Below are 22,538 nucleotides of genomic sequence, written 5' to 3' on the forward strand. Positions count from 1 at the left end.
TTCCAGTCCTCAGGAACAGATGCAGAGTTTAATGACAGATTACATATTTTTGTGAGGAGATCTACAAGTTCACACTTGAGTTCTTTCAGAACTCTTGGATGTATGCCATCTGGGCAGCATTGAAGACAGCAGACCCCCCTTCCGTAGTCCAACACACCACACTCACAGATGCTCAAGGACAGCTGGAGGGAAGGTCATTGAGATTGCCTGTGGGGGGTTTCTATCACATCTAGGGTTATCAGGTCCCCCATGGCAACCAGTGGGAGATTTACCCTGCTAGGAGCCTCTTGCTGTTAATGGCGCGATGGCAGTAGCAATGTTTATTTATTTATTTTCTATTTCTATTCCACCCTCCCTGCACAGGCAGGCTCAGGGTGGATTAAATCCAATAAAAAATTACATATAAATTTATATGTTAAAACAGTTACAAATCGAAACAATGTAACAATACAATGCAATATAGATAATTAAAAATTCACAAAATGACAGCAATCCACTCAGCTAATAGGAGGCAATCAATCCACTTAAAGACTGGGTGGTGGGAATCTATGACAGGGAGGGATCTGATGTTCCTTTCTCCTTCACTATTTGGATTGGTAGGGGAGGCCTAGCCTGGAGTCAACTATACACCTGGCGGACCATCTCTGTCTTACAAGCCCGGCAAGCCCAGGGACCACCAATGGTAGTTTTCCTCCTGACCAGAGCATCCTCTGGGGCACATACAGGGAGAGGTGGTCTCGCAGATATGCTGGTCTCAGTCCGCATAGGGTTTTATAGGTTAGTCCCAAAACTTTGAATCTGATTTGGTACTCCAATGGCAGCCAATGCAGCTGGTGCAATACCGGTGTTATATGTACACCACTTGGCACTCCGGTGGTGACACGCGCCACTGCATTTTGAACCAGTTGCAACTGCTGGATCAGACTCAAGGGATGCCCTGTGTAAAGCGCGTTTCAGTAGTCCAGCCTAGAGGTGACTGTTGCTTGGATCACTGTAGTTAGGTCATGGGTCGAGAGATAAGGGACAAGTTGCCTGGTCTGTCGAAGATGGAAAAAAGAAAACCTGGCAACTGCTGCAACCTAAGCCTCCATTTTCAAGGAGGCATCTAAGATCACCCCCAGAATCCTGACTAGACATGGGCATGAACCAAAAAATTTAACAAACCAGTGGTTTGTGGTTCGGTGCTGATGACAATCCCAAAGTCGTGAACCGCAACGAACATTTTCCGTTGCCGAACCGGTTCACGGTTCGTTGGGCGCAGAATGGCCCCCGTGGCACTTAGAGCAGAACCACAAGTGACAAAAGGCACAGATTGGACACTTGTCTGCTTCCCTCAAGTTTTGATGGGAAATGTAGGCATCCTGGTCTTGCAGCTTCGCTCTCTGACTGCTGTCCAATGGACTTTTCAACTGTCACTTGTCCAACATTCCGCCAAGCTGCCTACATTTCCCATCAAAACTTGAGGGAAGCAGACAAGTGTCCAGTCTGTGCCTTTTGTCACTTGTGGTTCTGCTCTTAGAGAGCCCATATTCCTGGGGAGTCTTTTGCAGGCTCTCCTACAGCCATCACCCAAGTTTGGACAAGATTGCAAAAGGGATCTTTGGAGTTATACCCTCTCCAATCCAAGGCCCCCAGGAAACTCCCACAAAAATCCAAGCTCAATTATACTCTCAGTCTCTCTCCCCAAAGGCTAGCAAGTGGCAAGCAAGAGCTCTGTCCCACTCCACTGCTCGCTGAAAGTGAAACCCAGCCTGGGAGCCCATGGCTATTTATAATCACAAGCCCCATTGAGTAACTCAGGAGGTCTGTGTTTGGCTGTCAGAGCTGCCTATCAGGGTTTGCAGGGATGAGATTGGAGTGCCCATGGCTACAGAACACCCCCTTCCCCCTCCCTCCCCTGGGTATCTTCTCCCAACTTGTAACCGCTTTGCAGCTCCGTGGTTGGAAGGAAGACCTGCCGATCAAGGTAAGGTGGGCTTCCATTCGGGTTTCCAGGGCGACAGAAGGAGCGCAGACAGAGTTCAGGCATTCCCCCGGCTCTGTTGCCAGGGGAATTGATTGCTGGTGCCTGAGTGTCTGGCTTCCCGAACCACGGCCAAATGCACCGAACCAGGCCTCTCCCGAACGCTGGTTTGTTGGCCATGGACAATCATGAACCGCTGGATCACGATCACGCGATCGCCAATTTTGTGGGTTTTTGAAGTTCATAATGTGGTTCGTGCCCATCTCTACTCCAGTCCTGACCTTCAGAACTGGTGTAAGTAATGCCCCATTGAGGACCAGAAGCTGGAGTCCCAAATCCACGCACTCGCGACTCAAGTACAGGACCTCCATCTTCGTGGGGTTTAATTTCAGCTGTCTCTGTTTCAACCACCCAGTCACGGCTTCAAAAGTGTGCTCCGGGTCATCTAGGACCAAGCCAGGCCGTCCGCCTATCAACAGATATAATTTGGTGTCATCAGCATATTGATGACAACCAAGTACGAAACTTCACACCAACTAACAATAATGGGGAGAGTATTGCCCCTTGAGGAACACCAGACACCATAGGGTGGCGGGATGACAGTTCCTCTCCTAGCGCCACCCTCTGTCCCTGAACGTGGAGAAAAGAGACAAGCCATTGTAAGGCCGTCTCTCGTATACCCATATCGGCTCACATTGCTAGCAATGCATTGGCATCACTCTCTCTGTGTCCAGAAGAGACATCAGCACATCACAGGGGGCACTCTGTTATGTCTCAAAAACTCTAGGGTTTTACAATTGAATCTTCAAGAAATGCCAGGGCATCCTTTGTCTGGTTTAAACCTCCTAGAGGTCTACCAGGAGATTTCAGCAGAGAAATAGAGAGCTGGGTGCTTCTGTCAGCATATTGATGGCATGCAATTCCAAAACAATGAATGATGATTATAATGTTGTAACACACTACTGCTATGATCTACTAGCTCCTTTAAATTCACAGCTTTCAGTTTAAAAAAGCAAATCTTTAACCCTATTTGTTGCAGATATGTATGAGGAAAGCTGGGTATTCAGAGGAGCTAGCTGATCATAGCAATAGCTATTTACACCAATCGATCAATTCCCAATTCATTTAAAGCCTGAAAAAGCCCTCCAGTGGTGCACATATGAGGGTTTCAAGCAAAGACAACGCCAGAGAAACTGCTGAGTGGATGCTCCATTGCCATTGCAAATGTGAATCATCACCATGTGGAAACAGCCAAGTACATAGCAGGCCTGTACATTGCATTACTTATGGCTTCAAGGGACCCAGTTTGAGCAGACCAGGTCTGGACTCTTTCAATCCCAGGAATGAAGATCTCCCTCTCCCACAGAAGAAACTAGTTGTCCGGTGCCTGCCGGCAGGTCCCGACCAAGGGCTCCCCCACGGCCTTCCCCCGTCCCCCCTTACCTTGGTGAGTTGGAGCCGGGAGAGGTCGGCGAGGCAGCTTGGGAACCGGCGGCGGTGGAGACGGAGGCAGCAGCAGCAGCAGCAGCAGTGCCGGGCATGGAGGCCACTGTGGTGGAGGCGACAGAGGCGGGTGAAGGTACGGCGGCGGCGGCGGCGGCAGCGGAGGCAACCTGGCCCGAGGGGAGGCTGCAAGAATGGCAGCGGCTGCAAACGGCCGGGCGGGAGCCTGGCGGTGCGGGCACGGTGGCGTTGTGCGGCCTCCCGGGGCCCGGCGGTGGGACTGGTCCAGCCGCCATTTCGGTTGGCCGTGCCGGCCACGCCCCGGCCCAGGACACTGAGGTGGTGCGCGGCCCCGCCCCCGCCAGAGGGCCAGAGAGCAGGGGTTGGGGGAGAAGGCTAGAGAGGTGGGAGAGCGCACGGGTGGAGGGGAAGCAACTGGATGGAGGAAGGCTCGGGAGGCCGGAGCGAGGGAAGAGAGGGAGGAGCCCTGGAATGTGGCCTCACCTGCGCCAGGTGATGGGCCTGGCCTTGGGGGCGGGCTCGTGGGAGCGGGGGTGGAGGTAACCTGGAGGGGAGGGATAAAAGACGGGGGCTCCAGAAGCCAGGGCTGATGAGGAGAAGTGCAGAGAAGGGCAAACAAGAGAGAGACAAACAAGCTGTGCTGAAAAGGCGGCTGAGGCAATCCAGCTCACGCCCTTTTAGTCTGAGGCCCGTTAGGGCGGAGCCCCTGCCGGCCTTTGGGCAGGAAGGGAAGCGGCCGGCAGGGTGGCCAGCGTCAGGAAGGAGGCGGACCCGTTTGGGGCGGCCAGGATGGCCACCCCGCCTCCGGCCGCGCAAGCGCCCCCGCCGAAACCTGACAACATGGTGGAGAATGCTGGTGCCGCCTCGGCGGTGAAGCGCCCTCTGCCTCATTTCCCCGCTCCTCGTGGGTGGACTAGTAGTCGACAGCTGCTTCGCCCCGCGACTTTTCAAACACCTCCTGCTTCTTCTTCCCGTGCGGCCTGGCCGGAGATGGATGGGGGCCAGGCCGCGGGTGGCCAGGGCCAGGCCGGCCCCGCCTCCGTGACTCTAGCGGGGCTGGCGTTGGACCTGACCCAGTTTGGGCAATGGCTGGCTGACCAGCAGTACCGGCTGCTACGGGAACTCTCGACACAGCAACAGGCCTCTCGGGCGGATCTCTTCTGAGGGCTGTGCCAGGCCCTGGGGACGGCGCCCAGCCGCAGCGCCCTCGGTGGGGCTGGGGCCGGGCGAGGAGCTCCATACCAGCTGACTAAGTTGGGCCCGGAGGATGAGATAGATGCGTATTTGGAGGCTTTTGAGCAGACAGTGGAGGCGGCTCAGTGGCTGCAGGCCCAATGGGTGTTTATTTTGGGCCCTTATCTCACGGGAGAGGCGCAGGCTGCGCTGAAGGCGCTTCCAAAAGAAGAAAGTGCCGATTATCGACAGCTGAAGGCGGCCATTCTCGACCGGTATGCCGTAACGCCAGACTCTTACCAGCAGAGATTCCGGGCCATACCTTACCATAAAGCTGAGAGGTCCCGAGCCTTGGTTACCGCGCTGAGGGATGCTGCATACCGGTGGCTTAAGCCGGAGACCGATGGGGAGAGGCGCATCGTCGACCATGTTGTATTGGAGCAGCTGCTGAACATCTTGCCTCCAAAGGCCCGGTATTGGGTCGCATGTAGTCATCCTGAGGGCCTGAGGGAAGCAACGACACTCCTGGAGAATTTTGAGGCAGCGGCTGACCCACGCAATGGCCCTCGAGAGATTCCGAGCGGCCGGGGAACCGGGGGAGGTCCCGGAACCCCTTTGACCCAAGATATCCAGCGCCCCGGACGAGCTCGGACCTCCCAGCAGGGTGGCGGTGGATCTCCTCTGGGGCAAGGGCGGATTGGTCCTGCACCGGCAGGGAGCCCCTAGCCGAGGCCCCCTCTGGGCCTGGTGGGCAGCACAGGACTTCGGGCGCTAAGAAGCGGGGAGGATCAAGGATCCTGCTATAAATGTGGTCAGAAGGGGCATTTCCAGCACGACTGCCCGATGATGGAATGTGATGCGGGATGGGAGGAAGCCTTACCCGTCTCTACGCCGCCTCAACGACCTCCGCCTTTGCTCATCATCGTGGAGGTAGCGGGGCGACGGTTATCGGCATTGCTAGATAGCGGGAGCTCCATTTCTATGATTCGCTCTTGTCTTCTTCCCCCGCGGCTCCCCATCATCTGCCATGCCACCGTCGCCTGCTTCCATGGTCATGCAGAGGAGTATCCAGTGGTAAAGGTCCTGCTGAAGTACCAGGGTTGTTCCTGGGAGGTGGAATTGTCTCGGGTGACAGCCCTCCCCTACCCGGTACTGCTGGAGCGAGATGCCCCGGCATTCGTGCACCACCTCAAGACCACCCTGATCCCAGCTGAGGCTCTGCCGGCAGAGGAGGCAGCCCCATTGGAAGCGGGGCTGTCATCGAGGGACCCCACTGGCCCCCGACAGGAGTGGCTGGTCGACCCGGCATTCTGCACGGCCCAGGAAAGCGACGAGACATTGAGTTCCCTGCAGGATGTCATGGCGGTGAGCGAGGCCAAGATCCAGGATCCTCGGCGGGCGGGAAGGTACCCCCGGATAGTGCGGAAGCAGGGGGCCTGGTATCGTGTTATTATGGCCCGGGGGGAAGAGACCCGCCAGCTCCTGGTCCCGTTGGCTTTCCGCGAAGCGATATTGAGGTCAGCCAATGACCACACCTGGGCCGGCCATCAAGGGGCCAAGGGGACGCTGGCCCGGGTCCTAGCTCATTTCTTTTGGCCAACGGTGGCGAAAGATGTTAAGGAGTATTGCCGAACCTGTGCCATCTGTCAACGGGCCTTGGGACGGCCCCCGCCACGGGTGCCTCTCACCCCCCTTCCAGTGATCCAGACCCCGTTCGAACGGATTGCGATGGATTTTGTGGGGCCTCTGCCTCGAACCCCGAGGGGGAATCGGGTTTTGCTGGTGATAATGGACTACGCCACCCGATATCTGGAAGCCATCCCCCTTCGTACAATGCAAGCTCCGGCGGTGGCCCGGGCAGCCCTCTGTTATTTTGCCCACGTGGGGCTACCGAGGGAGGTTCTAACAGATTGTGGGACATCTTTCACGGCTGGACTCACTCGCCAACTTTGCCGGACATTAGGGATTTGCCAAATTTTTACATCCGTCCATCATCCGCAGATAGATGGCCTGGTGGAATGCTTTAATCAGACCCTTAAAACGATGCTGCCGAAGTTGGCAGGTGACCGGCCAACACAGTGGGACTTGTTAGTGGATCCATTGCTCTTTGCAGTTCGAGAGACCCCTCAGGCGTCTACGGGGTTCGCTCCATTTGAGTTGGTCTATGGTCAGTGGCCCCGTGGGATTTTGGCGGTGATGGAAGATCAATGGGTCCCAGCTACAGCAGTCCCAGGTCGCCCCGAAGTCGAGTATGTCCAGTCCCTACGGGAGCGGTTAGAGACAGCCCGTGCCCTGGCTCAACAACATTTGGAGGCAGCTCAAGTGGCCCAGAAGCGATACTACAATCAGGGGACTAAGCTGTGCTCCTTTCAGGTGGGGGAGCCCGTTCTGGTGCACCGCCGTATTTTGAGGCCTGCCGCGATGAACACCTGGCAGGGGCCATTTCCAGTGGTCCGGGTTTTGGGCCCCCTGTTGTATTTGGTGTGGTGCGGGGACTCGCAGAGGGACGATCGCAGGATTCATGTGAATGACCTGAAGGAATGGCGGGAGCGACGCCGTGGCGAATGCCAGCTAGCGGAGGACCCTCTGGAGCCGCCAGACGGGCAGATGCTGTGGACCACCCTGGAAGAGCCGTCCGCCCGCCCGGTGATGGAAGCGACCTTGACCTCTCACCAGCAGCAGCAGTTGGAGCGGTTACTCCAAGAGGTTCCCGGGGTCTTCTCGAATCACCCGGGCACCACTACCTTGGTCCAGCACACCATCCCCACTCCCCCAGGCCAAGTGGCGAGGGCTGCATGGTGGCCGCTACCACGGAAGCAGTGGGAGCCGGTGGCCCGCGAGGTGGCTGATATGCTTCGCATGGGGGTCATCGAGCCATCTCAGAGTGCCTGGCGCAGCCCGGTGGTCCTCGTACCCAAGCCAGACGGGATGGTACGGTTCTGCATGGACTACCGGGAGGTTAATAAACTCACCAAGTTTGATGCATACCCTATGCCCCAGGCCGAAGTCCTGATTGAACAGCTGGGCACGGCAAAGTATTTGTCAGCCTTAGACCTTACCAAAGGATACTGGCAGGTGCCCATGGCCCCAGAAGATCAAGAGAAGACAACGTTCACCACCCCACAGGGGTTGTTCCAGTTCTGCGTTATGCCGTTTGGGCTGCACGGGGCGGCAGCCACCTTCCAACATTTGGTGGATCGCGCCCTGGCCCAATGTCAGACCTTTGTGATGGCTTACATTGACGATATTATCATTTATAGCCCCGACTGGCCCTCCCATCTGGAACATCTACGGCAAGTCCTTGAGGCGCTCCGGGCTGCTGGGCTCCATGCAAACCCCAAGAAAAGCCGGTTGGGGTTTCAAGAGCTCCGGTACCTGGGATACTTGGTGGAGAGAGGGCAATTGCGGCCACTCCCGGACAAAGTGGCCTCTTTGGAACACTGTCCTCACCCCGGCACCAAGAAACAGTTGAGGCGCTTTTTGGTGCTGGTGGGGTATTATGGGAAGTTTGTGGCTCACTTGGCGAGCCGGGTGAGCCCTCTTATGGACTGTCTCAAGAAAGACCAACCTAATCGGGCACAGTGGACGGAGGTCAGGGACTGGGCCTTTAACGATCTACGGACGGCCTTGACCCGAGCACCCGTCCTCCGGAATCCTGACTTTTCTCTACCGTTCATCGTGCAAACAGACGCCTCTGACACCGGGCTGGGGGCCGTCCTATCCCCAGAATTCGATGGCCAGGAACATCTGGTGCTGTTTTTGAGCCGGAAGCTGCAGCTGGCGGAGAAGAATTATGCTACGATAGAGAAGGAGGCTCTAGCAGTGAAGTGGGCTGTGGGGGCTCTTCAGTACTATCTATTGGACAATCCGTTCGTCCTCGTCACCGACCACGCCCCGCTGCAGTGGATGGCTCACCTGAAGGACCACAATGCGCGGGTCCTAAGGTGGTACCTCTCCCTTTTGCCTTTTAGTTTCACAACACGACACCGACCCGGGATCCAACATGCCAATGCCGATTTCCTGTCCCGCATGTACAGCGAAGACCACGACAACGTCACGACGCCAAGGGGGGGGGAGTGTTCGGTGCCTGCCGGCAGGTCCCAGCCAAGGGCTCCCCCCGGCCTCCCCCCGGCCCCCCTTACCTCAGCGAGTTGGAGCCGGGAGAGGTCGGCGAGGCAGCTTGGGAACCGGCGGCGGTGGAGACAGAGGCAGCAGCAGCAGCAGCACCGGGCATGGAGGCCGCTGTGGTGGAGGCAACAGAGGCAGGCGAAGGCACGGCGGCGGCGGCGCAGGCAACCTGGCCTGAGGGGAGGCCGCAAGAATGGCAGCGGCTGCAAACGGCCGGGTGGGAGCCTGGCGGTGCAGGTGCGGCGGCGTTGCGAGGCCTCCCGGTGCCCAGCGGCGCGACTGGTCTGGCTGCCATTTCGGTTGGGTGTGCCGGCTGCGCCCCGGCCCGGGACACTGAGGCGGTGCATGGCCCCGCCCCCGCCAGAGGGCCAGAGAGCAGGGGTTGGGGGAGAAGGCTAGAGAGGTGGGAGAGCGCACGGGTGGAGGGGAAGCAACTGGATGGAGGAAGGCTCAGAAGGCCGGAGCGAGGGAAGAGAGGGAGGAGCCCTGGAATGTGGCCTCTCCTGCTCCAGGTGATGGGCCTGGCCTTGGGGGCGGACTTGTGGGAGCGGGGGTGGAGGTAACCTGGAGGGGAGGGATAAAAGACGGGGGCTCCAGAAGCCAGGGCTGATGAGGAGAAGTGCAGAGAAGGGCGAACGAGAGAGCGACAAACAAGCTGTGCTGAGAAGGCGGCTGAGGCAATCCAGCTCACGCCCCTTTAGTCTGAGGCCCGTTAGGGCGGAGCCCCTGCTGGCCTTTGGGCAGGAAGGGAAGCGGCCGGCAGGGCGGCCAGCGTCAGGAAGGAGGCGGACCCGTTTGGGGCGGCCAGAATGGCCACCCCACCTCCGGCTGCGCAAGCGCCCCCGCCGAAACCTGACACTAGTCAAATCTGAAATCAGAGGATACTTTGCCACTGAGTTTTGTGGGATGTACTATTTATCTTCTTCACTTCCTTACACATATACAAACATTAATATAAACAAACATTAACAATAAAAAGTTGACAACACTTTATTTGAGAAAAGTCAGGATGTTCCTTGTACTTATAATATATAAACATTTTCGTGATCTACAAATGAGGTGTGTGTGTGGATGAGGGCATTCTTTTTAAATGATTTTTTTTCTAAATTCAGACATAGTATTCCAGAACAAATTTAACAGATTACCAAATCATAAAAGTGGGGAGAAGCTGGTAAGAGGTTCTTATTGCCAGTGTGTAAGAAGGTAAATAGTTATTACAGCATAGTTTCATTTGTAGACCAATAGCTGATAAATGCTACTTTTGCCAAGTATCTTTTTTAATTGTTGGTTTAACAGATGGTAGCTGCAAGATCCTGGTTCTCCTATATTCCTGGACCTCACCTTAAAATTAGGGAAGTCTATAATGATATTACTGCTATATTTAAAGAGATTTTGAATGAACATAAGAAAACCAGGGATCCAGCCTTTGCAAGAGATATGACTGATGCCTATCTGGAAGAGATGGAAAAGGTAAGAAGAAATTTATAGATTGTCCTCTTATCCCTGTTCTTATGCTATAGATAAAGAATGTGATCTTCAGCTTGTTAGTGGTGGAAGAACTTCTGCCACCTAATCTAAGCCATAACATTGCAGGCTGCAGAGGGACAACACCAGCAATTCCTTGAAAAGTTATGATTTCCTGTAACTAGGGCTGCCACCCTCTCGCACCCCAGGTTGTATTCAAGGTGGAGTTGGGGTTCAGAATCTGGGCCATATTTTCAAGGGGACTGACCTGGTCCTTAGGAGGCTCTTGCGGGAAGGTCCAGCATCTGGAATGGCCTTCCAAGGGCCATGGGAATGGCCTCATATTTCAGCATGGCTAAATGACAATACTGGCTTCTGTTAGGACAACATGTATCATTAAAAAAATCCAATCAGCATTTCCAACGAGTAGAGGAAGGTTCTCTCTTCCCCCTTAATAGTTGTAGTGTGCTGACAGCTGAATGATAGATGAGCAAAGGCATATGTAGCCTAGATAATAATAGTAAACAGTAATTTGTCTTTATGCATCCAATATTGTCTCAGTTGTGGTGCATTGTAGCTCTATATACTGATCACTTTCTAGCCACTGGCCAATGACACCCAATGCTGTAATGTTGAGGTACTGAATTATTGAGTACAATGATTTCAGAATACAAGGAAGGTTCTGTTAAATGTTATGGTGCTGGAGTTCATGACGTTTTCCATGTATGTCTATGTTTTATCTAGGGGCAGTGAGCATCAATTCTTTAATTCTTTACATGTTTAAAAAAAAAATTGCAGCTCACTAACAGAATGTTATATTGCATATTTCCACATGAACTGACAATGTGTTATTTCCTTCAGGCAAAAGGGACTCCAGAGAGCAGTTTTAATGAGCAAAACATTCTAAAAATTATTTTTGAACTGTTTGCAACTGGTACGGCAACAACATCTGCCACCATACTCTGGGGGTTGCTGGAAATGGTCTTAAATCCAGAAGTTCAGAGTAAGTTATGAGCATTGGGCCAGGGAAGAGAGATTTTGTAAAATAATATATGTTTCCATTTTTCTGAAAATCCATTTTGTATTTTAAATCTAAGTCTATATCTATTTCCCCTTTCCATTCTAGAAGGATCTGAATTTCATAGCATGAGATAGTTAAATGTGGGTTCCATCTATTTGTTCCAACATGCACCATCCATCTCTGCTTTCATTCTGTTTCACCCCATTCCAACTATTGGTCCTTTAGTACTCAGGTACATGCCTTCCACAGGACTTCTGATGCATTTTCCTATACAAAGGTGGAGAAAAAAGAGGGAAGTACAGCCGGGGTTCATATGAGCATGAGAGAGATGGCAGCTAGATAGTTAGAGGCATGGACAAAATCCCGTTACTCATAATGTTGTCTAAATGGACTCATGGTAAGGTCCATGAAGAGATTATCTCTGTTTGTCTAGTCACATCACTGGGTGGAAGGCATCTGCAAGCTAGCCGAAGGGTCCATCTTCAGAAACTGGCCTGCCTTATCCTCATAGCTAGAAAGGCAGATTGGATATAAGAATGATTTCCTTTTCAGGATTAAGTCATCCAACCATGGGACAGATGAAGCAGCACCTAAGGACAGCATAAGAGTAATCACTTGCTACAGTTTCAAGAGCAGAACGGAAGGCCCGCTGCTTCCTTGAGCCGAACATTCCATGAAAGCTGAATTCTTTCATTTAGTTGAATGCTAGGCTAGAGCTGATTGTGCACTGCTGAAGGATGCTGCTGCTTTAGGAATAAAGTCCACATGAAGCTTGTTACTCTAGGAAAGCAATCATAGCCCTTTGTTGTCAAGGTACTCCATATGGATACAGGATAAGTTGAGATTGAATGCATTCTACCAATTTGTCTAGGCTAGGATGCAGAGAGATTACAGAGAGCACATCTTGCCATCAGGAAGAGAATGTTGCCAGAAGCAATGAAGCCCTAAGAGTAGCATTGTGGGTAAACAAAGACAGCAACAGAGCAGAAAGAAGGATATAGGAAATGGACTGTCTAGCCTTGCTAACTCTACTGCCCTCTCTGAAGTACTGGTAGGCCATGCCAGTCCTCCTGCCACCAGGAAGACCACCTGCCCCCCACCAGCACTCCCCCAAACCATGCAGCTAGTCAGAGGAAGAAGCACGGGTGTACTTCAGAATGATGTAGCATTCACCCAAATCTCTACGATTAATGCACAGTGTTTTGGTGAGAGTCTTACCCCCTAAGTGAAGACATCACTTCCAGGTTGCACTGGAAGTGATGTCAGTACATCACTAGCAAGCACCCCAGGTAAGCTCCCACCTTGGGCTGGCAATCCTAAGGTTTGCGTAGCTCAAAGGAATATTGCACAGTCTTTCACTCCCCCCCACCCCGCATTAATTTGCTAATTGTGTTTTTAAGACAGAGCGTGATACTTGTATTTTTCCCCTATATAGTGGTACTGAAGGATAATTTTAATTTGCAAAAAAGTGGTGGAGAGAAAGCGTTAGTGCGGTTTCCAAGAATTGCCAGGCCCCTGATCCAAGTGTCCCCACTCTGGCAACAGCTTTTTATTGATGAAGGAAATGTCTGGAAATCTGACAGTATCTCATATGATGGAAAATTTAGCTGTCATGAAGGGAAGGTTGGATACATATGGTGTATGTTCAGTCATAATTAATTGATCATTATTTCCAGAAAGAGTCCAAGAAGAAATTGAGAAAGTGCATGGCAGGGACAAACCACTCATGATGAAGGACCTGCCAGACCTGCCCTACACTAACGCTGTCCTCCATGAAATCCAGCGCTGTGCTGATATTATACCTATTGCATTTCCATATATAACTCATCACGATGTTGAAGTCGGCAAGTTTGTTATCCCTAAGGTACAACCATGTTTTAGATTTCCTGGAAAGCTGCCACCACTCAGGAATCTTTTGAGAACATCTAGACCGACCCACTAAGAAGATGCCCTTCCAGTGCAGTACTAGCAGGGCTTTTTTTCAGGGGGAATGCAGGGGGACGGAGTTCTGGAACCTCTTGAAAATGGTCACATGGCTGGTGGCCCCGCCCCCTGATCTCCAGACAGAGGGGAGTTTAGATTGCCCTCCCCGCCGCTGACCAGCATGGAGGGCCCCGCCCCCTGTCTGGAGATCAGGGGGCGGGGCCACCAGCCATGTGACCATTTTCTCCGAGGGCAACCCACTGAGTTCCACCACCTCTTTTCCCAGAAAAAAAGCCCTGAGTACTAGAATAATAACGAAGGAACATGGTGGAACCCTGGAAAGTGCCTTATAGCAACTATGTACCACCTAGGCAATCTGGCACGTAGAGAAGAGATTTAGAGAAATATTCCAGAGAAATATGTTATACGAAATAAAACCAAAGGGGCAAATGATAACTTTATAAAAAGAAGGTTTATCATAGAAAAAAGGGGGGAAATGGTAGTTAGATTCAAAAGGGGTAGGGAAGGGACAAAAATACAAAACAGGGAAAGAGCACACTATAACACAGTCCACAGTCTCTCAAATAAAAGCAATAAAGTTAGACTATCTTAGCTAAGCACACTTTACCTAGGTTGAGCAGGTTCTTCAGAACATGTACAGTCTTCCTTGTAGTACCCAGATAGTACCCCTGAGTGCTGATTTTGGGGTCTCCAAATATCATGCTGTTCCAAAGCGGAGACAAAGAAAAGGTTCAGAGCACCCAGATATTTATTGGCAACCTAAGCCAGCCTCTTCTATGAGGTTGATTAGTGGATTCAACCAATCCCAGATAAAACTCCATCTCTGATGTCAGAGGCTACTGTGACCAATCAGAAAATTTCTAAAATGATATTTACCAATCAGGAAATTACCAAACTGGTAGTCCCGCCCTATTAATTGCTCTTTTTTTCCAAGACAAATAGAAGATCAGGACAACACCAGTTATTCTTTGTCAAAAAAGTATTGTCTGGCAAAAGTGGCCCAATGTGGACTCAGTAACAAAGAGTTATTCTTATGTAAATCGCAGGGGTCTGAGATGCTCTAGGTGGGACTCTTGGGAAGTACTGAATTTAGGTTTTTGTCACAGCCTCATTTAGCCTCATGGTAAAGGCATCCCTGGCCACCATAGCCGAATGTAGCATCACTCAAAGCTGTCACCAGCAGACACCTGTAATGAGAGAAGGCGTTTTAGGGACAAGCCTCCCATGTGGCAACCTAAAAGAATTATAGTCACCAGTACAGTAGCAAAATCTGACATGTCTGTGGATTACCTTTTATGTTAAAAAGGCAACGCATCAAGCACCGTGGCAAGATGAACTCAGTGCCCTTTATAAATCATTCTGCATTTATTTAAAATCAAGCAGCCAGATTTGATCAGAAATTCATGGCAAGAAGATACTAAGAGTTTTCTCCTGAAACTTGAACTTGAACAGTTCCACACTGTAAAATAATTAAGCACTTTCCTCAAAGACTATTATAACATGAAGAATAGCCAGACTTTAATACAAATTTCAAGCAGGTTGATTATTTCAGGCATTGTTGAAAAATCTTGCTCTCTGCCACTTAACTCCAGAGAGTTTACTTATTGCCTCATTTTATGCCTTGATAACTAGATCTGCAATTGTAGAGATATACAAACTGAGCATCTTCTCCTTTATCTGCCTTCACCTCAGACGCTTAAAATTCAGGATAAAATTAATATGCAAATCTTTTCTTTCTCTTTGTCTGTCTCCTCCTCCTTCATTCTTTCTTCCCATTCCTACAATCTCCTTCACTAGACATTCCACAGACCTTTGTCTCTTTCTTCTCTTTGGCTGCTTCCTCACCAAGGATCTACCATGCTTCAGCTACTCAATTGCATTTTTTCCATGTTTCCATAGGACCATTGTCCTCTATTGTGCATTAACATCCCTGTTCCTTCCATTAAAAAAATCTTATTTGCTTTAAACTTGTAAACGCCTGTTTTTCCCTGAGCTGGATGCTATCAGCACAAGCAATTTCTTATGTCTGAAGGGGAAAAACCCGTAATCCATGAAGTAACTGCAAGGGGTCAGTCCCCTGCAGAAATTAACAGAACAGAAGAGAATCACCTGCCTTTTAGACACAGGGGAAGGGATCCTTGGAGGATATTTTTTGCATTATTCCTATGCAGCTTTACTCGGTTTTTGTTTTTTTTAAGATGAGAAACATTCACAGCTGAGTCTACCTTTCAGGGATGAGGAGTTTGTTGGAGGTGTCTGTGGAGGCTTTCTAAAGAAGTTCTTAAAAGGCATTGTGTTATTTCTACGCAACATTACACATGTTCCTCAAAATAATAATAGTAAAAATAAAACAGTGGGCAGAGAATCCTGAGGGTCATGGGAGAAAACAGTAGAGGGGTGCCTTTGATACAAATCAGGTATGAAACGGAAATCACGGCTTACATTGGAGAAAAAATGGATTACCATGGGGTGTCTGGAATCTCTTTTTCAAGAGTAATCTCACATAAAGTCGCTTCAGCTAATAGCAGTTGATTCCTGACCCTCAAGCTAATAGAGAAGCTTATGAATATGGCTAGATCATAAACCCTTCTCCTCATGTGCTTTAAACACAGACACTGCCTGACGAGGCAGGAAATGGCTGCCAACCCCTGGCCGGGAGTTGGAAAATTACTGTCATGTGAGTCATAGGAAAGACTGGCTATCAGCCCCACACCCCCAGAGATGTGCAAAGATTTTAAGACAAAGGGTCTTCCAGGAGTTCCTGAATTAATCACATCCACACCCTGCCGATCTTCCCTTATCAAGTCTCCCAATCTGGGCTATTCAGGGATCTGATAAGCTCCACCTGTCCAGCCATTGCAGATCATCAAGCACCTTTTTACATTTAGTAACACCCAGAAAGGTTTAACCAAACATTTAGTAACACCCAGAAAGGTTTAACCAAACATTTAGTAACACCCAGAAAGGTTTAACCAAACCTTTCTCATTTTATTGTCTTGCTTCTGGAGATAGCCATTAAGTTATTGTTTTTGGCAGAAGATCCCATCCCGCCCCAGAATACATTCCACAGTATAATTGGGCTACCTTCCACCATAGCTGTGTGTGTTTGTGTTCTTGGATCTGACACCAATCTGCAGACACACGTCTGAGCCTCTTTTTTTCCTGCTGTGAAGCGCTGGTCACCCAAGCTGCTATTTCGCGGACATCCCCTATGATTTAGACTGGTAAATATCACCCAACTTTGCACTTCTGTCCTGTTTTCTAGTTAGCTCTGTGTGTATGTTGTGTGCGATTTCTGGTGTGTTTGTTTCTCCTACCCCTTTAATAAAAACTCCTAATTAAGAGTTCACTAGAGGAACAATCATCATATACACAGGTGGAGAAATCTCGCTTAGTTATCCCCTCTTGCTGCTTCTCCATGTATGCTAATTCCCCTAACTCACAAAGAACTCCTATTTGGGTAACACAGCAGCCATACTACCTCACCCTGGTGTGGAAGCAGCCTTCGTCTGCCTGCCTCATCCCCCTCTGTTCTTTTATTTCCTTCCTACAATACCCTTGACTAGACTTTCCCCAGATGTTTGTTGGTTTTATATGTATTGAGGAGGATGAATGTTTCTACCTCCCTCTGAGACTGGGTGTATAGATATTTTGCAGTAAGGGGAGTTTTGCTTTCCCCTGTCTTAGCTCCTCTGCTAGTGCATTTACCTTTTTGCTGATTCTACCATGCATGATATCTCTCTCTTCGCATCACATATATCTAAAAAAGAAATACCAGCTGAAACCAGCTGAGATTTGTTACCTGGCTTTTTTCCTGCATCATTAGAACTGCATAGTCTTCAATAACTTGTCTTCAGTGCTGAAGGACGAAACCATGTGGGAGAAGCCACACAACTTTTACCCCGAGCACTTCCTGGATGCTAATGGACAGTTTGTCAAGCGAGAGGCCTTCCTGCCTTTCTCTATAGGTAAGCCCAAGAGGGGAGGATGATGGTGGTAGATTGGGAAAGGTTAAAACTATAATATCCTTTTGTTCATCTTTCCCAAAAGTTAGGATGTCCCAAGGAACTTTCTGTAGAGGAAGCAATAGTAGTAAAAGTAGACTATGCAATAATTTACCAAACAGTTCCCTCATTTCAAAGGAAGATTTAGAAGAAATTAGAGACTGAAAATCAAGATCTCACCATGGTTCTGTGTCAGTGATTTCTGCTATCTTTGCTAATATGGGTTAGGATGCTATTCCCTTTATCAGCTGGCAGAAGTGGCAGCAGAAGCACCATTAACACAAGGGACAGGAGGAGTTATTTTGACTGATTCCTTCACTGCAGCCACTTATTTTGTATGGCTTTTAGTCTACATAGGTTCCCTAACTCCTAGTATCATCTTCTCAGCACTCACATGTAGCTGCTGAGGAAAGGGGAAGTCAGGAAAGAATCACTACCACCATTCTCCCCCTTCCCCTGTGATTTAAACATCCAATTCATGGATTTTTGTTTGGGGAATTTTTTAATAGTACTCTGCTACCAATTTTAAATTTCCATACTACCACTTACCCAAATATATTTCAAGACTCCAATCACAGTGATACAAGGAAATACGAGTTTTATTGTGTTTCAAATAAAGCCCAGATGCATATTGCCTCTCTCTGGCTCATATGCATAAAGACCAGTTACATCAGAGAATTTTATATACCTTAGCAATAATTGTTTACAGCAGGGGAGGGCAATTGTTTTGGCTCGGGGGCCACTTTGTGGGAGCGGAGGTTAGCGGAGGGCCATACCTTTTAAAAAGATTGCATTCATTAGTTAACTTTGCATTTCAGAAAAGGTATAAATTGTATCATAAAAATCAATAAATATAAATTAAATAAAATAGTGGTAGTTTTATTCAATTTATTTATTGTGCTAATTTCATATCGCGCACGGGAAGGAAATCTCGGTTCAAGGTGGATTTTTCTGACTGTCTTGGTGGGCCACAAAAAACTCTAGTGGGCCGCATTTGGCCCGCGGGCCGCAATTTGCCCACCCCTGGTTTACAGAATAAAAGATCAAGCTGGTTAATACAAGCAGTTCTTCAGAATTACAATTTACAGGATACATAGCACTGAGTGAGAGGACACTTTGATCTCACTGTAATATAAACGCTTGGAGCCACACTTCTGTTATGGGTTCGAGATTTCTCTGGGATTTACAAGGCTAAAACTTAGTTAAAAAGTCAAAACAAGAGAAAAAGGAACTTTCTCGCCTCATTGTAAGACTGAGCTGACCTGTAGTTTAATCTCTAAAGTGAAGGAGAGAGAGAATCTGCCTACCAAGGCAAATTTCGCCTCCTGTGTGGGTGTTCAGCTTGAATAATGCTCATATAGGATTTTAGGAGAGGGGTCTTCAGAAAAATCCCTTAACAATTTCAAGGGCCAATTCTGAGAGCAATTTCAGCTTGCAGTCAAAGAGTTGGGCTGAATTTATCTTTGGAACACTGCTGGGGCCCATTTGACATGTTCCTACCTGGTACAAAAACCGAATCTGGGCTGGCCAGCACATGGTTGAACAGTTAGAGGATTGGCAGGCAAGAATCCTAGTAGCTATGATTCAACCTGAGTAGACTGTAATCTGCAGGTGCCATGGTCTCAGAAAGCAACTGTAAAAATCACATACTTGTTACACATGTCAAACATACAAATGTTGCACATACTTATGTTAAGGGTGAGAGAGATGAATTCTGTGATCTCCTCCCACTTGCTGTCATGAAAACAAAATATATTTGCCTTTCCTGCAGGTCGTCGTGCTTGCCCTGGAGAACAAATAGCTAAAGTGGAGCTCTTCATCTTCTTCACCACCCTCCTGCAGCGTTTCACTTTCTGCATCCCTGAGAACCATCCCAGGCCCAAGGAAGACAGGGTCTTTTCCTTCAATGTTACTCCTCTCCCTTTCCATATTTGTGCCATCCCTAGATAATTTCTTCAGAATATCTGCTACTCAGTCTTCTGTGATGGCCCAAGAAGTGCAGTTTTCCAGGATGAAAAAAATTGAAGAAGTATCAGATTTATGTCATTCAGGAATAAAACTTGTTCAGAACAATGTTAAGTTTCTTTGAATAGAAACAAAGGGTCTCTTTGCTCATGCGCTAAATACGAGATTCATTGAGGGATACCCCAACTCAACTCATGTTTAACATGTGACTTGAAGCTTACATTCAAAATGGGGGGGGGAATCTGTGCACATGGAGGCAGGAGGAGCATCTTAATCCCTTCCTTTCCATCCAGTGCACTTTAACTAGCAGAGAAGCACAATGGGTGGAGGGCTATTTGCCTTACTGTCAGTTCCAGATGTTTGCTCAGGATCTGCCCATATCCTCAAAGCATGCCTAGGGAGACATGTGGAACTGACAATAAGACAGATTACTCTCCTTCTCTGCTAGTTAAAGAGCCTCTGTACACGATACATTCTACACAAGGACCCTCACGTGAAAGATCTTGCATGTGTTGTTCAATTGTGGGCTACTCATTTGATTTCTGCAGCCATACTTTTCTTGGAAGTACACGAGTTGAAAGTCTCTTCCTGCACTTTGGGATGGAGGCAGGGCCAGATAGATGGGGGGGCAGGGGGTAATCTGCCCCAGCACCGCCAGGTGCAGCTGTCAACTGCCGGGAGCGCGGAGGAGCTGGCAGCGGCAGCACGGGTGGCTGCACGGAGGGCTGGGAGGCCGTCCGTACCATTCGCCTGCCCCACCAATGGGGCCGCCCCTTCAGCGGGTCAGGCGAATGGCGCAGGCGGCCTGCCAGCCCTCCACTCAGCTGCCCACGCTGCTGCCCCCAGCTCCGTGGCACGCCATGTGCCACAGTGGCCGGCTTGCTGCATGGGTGGCATACCCTGCCCCTGCATGATAACAAAGATATAATAAAGACACTATATGCGGAAATTATATCCGCCAATTGAGAAATTTAATTGTATATGGAATAGTGTTTTAATGTTAGTTTATATTTTTATTGTTTTTAAACTGTATGTTACAAATTGTATGCTGTTACACCACCCTGAGCCCGTCCGACGGGGAGGGCGTTCTAGAAATGCAATCAATCAATCAATCAATCACGGAAGTGACGTTATCATGCAGTGCTGGGAGTGCGCACGCGTGGTCAAACTTGGGTTGCCCTGGGTGCCAGCAACCCTATATCCGGCCCTGGAGGGGGGCGGAGCTTGCATCCCATGATGCGTTGTGTATTTTCACATGCTCATTTTTTCTGTCTTCTACCTGTTATTTACAGGAAACAGACACCAGGTGGAGCTCTCCCTATCTATCCCTTTCCCATATAGCCCAAAGCTAGCGCTGTTTCTTGATGCAAAACCAGTGGCTGTTGTGGGCTGGGCCAACACAGGCACCGTAGTCAGAGTCCGGTCCAAAGTCAGCGCACGACCCATGACACTGGCTGAAGTGAAACCCAGATTAAACAAACTGGTCTGCCCTCTCTGCATTTATTAAATCAAAGTGTTTTTATCCATAGCATGCTCAATTGACCGGCCCATACTGGCCCATATTAGGGTGAGTACATATAAAGAGCCATACAGACTGTGAAAACACACACACTGCCGTAAATTGGGTGAAGTGGCTCTGTTCTGTGGCAAATGAAGTACACCTGTCTTTTAGGGGAAAGGGGGGAGCCAATGGTGATGTTCTTGTTGTCAGACAGTGGCTTAGTAAAAGTTGCAATCCAGACTATCTCTTGCAATTAGACATGAGTCCATTGGTTTCAAAAGATTTTACTGAATATAAACAACCCTTATAGTCCACTAACCAAGATGCAATATCTTGGCTGGTACATGAGTATTGTTACGAATGACAGGCAAAGGTTAAGGTACAGAATAGCAGAACCCTGCAGGCCCCATCCTCCCCCCACAGTTCTCAAAACAAACGGCTTGAGGCTGAGAAAGTGAAAGTTTCCCAAGGCTGGAAAGGTCGTAGTCATAACATTCCTCTTCTCTAAGATAACTGCTACTGAACTGCTTGCCATCTGCAAAAGAAGCACTTGAAATACTGACAGGATTAAAATGGAGTCTCTTTGGTTTGAACACACAAGAAGCAAAGTCAGAACCTGACATTTGTCACCAAACCAAGCCCCATTCCTTATGAGTGCCAATTGGCGAATCACACACTCTCTGCCTAACCTTTCTTCCAGGGTTGCAGTGAGAATGAAATGAGGGAGCTGAGAACATTTTGAGCTGGTTGGGGATGGGGTGGTGCTGGACCAACCATATTTTTATTTCCATAGAGGTAGGGGTGAAGGGCCCTTTCTCACATCACCAATTGTGAAGGAAGGACACTTACCCAGCCAGGAGGAAAAAAGTGTAGGGGGGAGGGGAAAGCCAACAGTAATGCTCTCATCACCAAACTAAGCCCAGTTCCTCATGAGAGCCAATTAGCGAATCACACACTCTCTGTCTAACCATCCTTGCAGGGTTCCTGTTAGAATGAAATGGAGGAGCTGAGAACATTGTGAGCTGGCTGTGGACCTAACTCCTGGATCATCTCCCATCCAGCTGGTTCCATGGCCATCTGTTCCAAGGAACAATCAGATTCCCCTCTGTGCTTGAGAGGAGACGGATGGCAGAGTCTCAATCAATAGCCTCTATCAATTACTCTCAGCATTCCTCAATTAAGGATACATCAATCTCCAATGTTGACATATTTATTTCCTTCACTGTTTTTCCTCCGGACTTGAACCCAAACAAATGGAAACCATATAAACTGAGCTTGGTATTCCTGCTTGACCCCTGAATCTGTAAAACATCTTCATTATGATGTATGATTATTTATTGCACACCCTATCAGAAGGGTAAATGGAAAGAAATCTGACATCATTCCCTCAACATTCCCTCTAAGCTGTGCAATATTACAAGCCAAAAATCTATATCGTAAGCAGAAACAGCGACTTGCATTAAAGTTTTGATCGCACTTCCTTTTTTCAAAATAAATATTTCAGTCAACAAACATACAAAACATACAAACAAAAAATAAAAACTACTTTAATTTGTATTACAAATCATATATTTATATGCAACAAACTTCTAGTTGGTTGTAATATTTCATTATGCATAAATTAGTTTTTAGAAGCTTATAACCACAACCTTGTAAAGATCTGAGAATGAAGTTTTTAAACTGTATTTTAGGAATGCTTTATACATTATATCTAGAAACAGAATCAAGTCAGATTTCATTTCAGAGACTGTTTCAATTTAACTTCTCTCTTCTTCCTGTTTTCCAGAACTTGAAAACATTATCAATATTAATATTATTCCCATTGTACATGTGCAGTTTAATTCTCTTTAAGTTCTCCAGGTGCAGCACAAAGCCTCTCTCTGCTCCCATACCCCAGATTAATGTGCTTCT

General features: G+C 48.8%; 1 protein-coding gene across 1 annotated transcript in view; it reads left to right on the top strand.

Annotated features, from left to right (window-relative positions):
* Positions 1-19,234, top strand: part of LOC129335541 (cytochrome P450 2D14-like) — a 46,531-nt gene extending 27,297 nt beyond the window's left edge. Inside the window, exons 5-9 of the mRNA XM_054988182.1 lie at positions 10,025-10,198; positions 11,054-11,195; positions 12,890-13,077; positions 16,984-17,125; positions 18,933-19,234. Of these exons, the coding sequence (XP_054844157.1) occupies positions 10,025-10,198; positions 11,054-11,195; positions 12,890-13,077; positions 16,984-17,125; positions 18,933-19,111 (825 nt within the window). The 3' untranslated portion in view covers positions 19,112-19,234. The remainder of the gene's footprint in view (positions 1-10,024; positions 10,199-11,053; positions 11,196-12,889; positions 13,078-16,983; positions 17,126-18,932) is intronic.
* Positions 19,235-22,538: the final 3,304 nt, after the last annotated feature.

This window comes from Eublepharis macularius, chromosome 9, assembly GCF_028583425.1.
Source record: "Eublepharis macularius isolate TG4126 chromosome 9, MPM_Emac_v1.0, whole genome shotgun sequence".
In the NCBI taxonomy this organism is placed as follows: domain Eukaryota; kingdom Metazoa; phylum Chordata; class Lepidosauria; order Squamata; family Eublepharidae; genus Eublepharis; species Eublepharis macularius.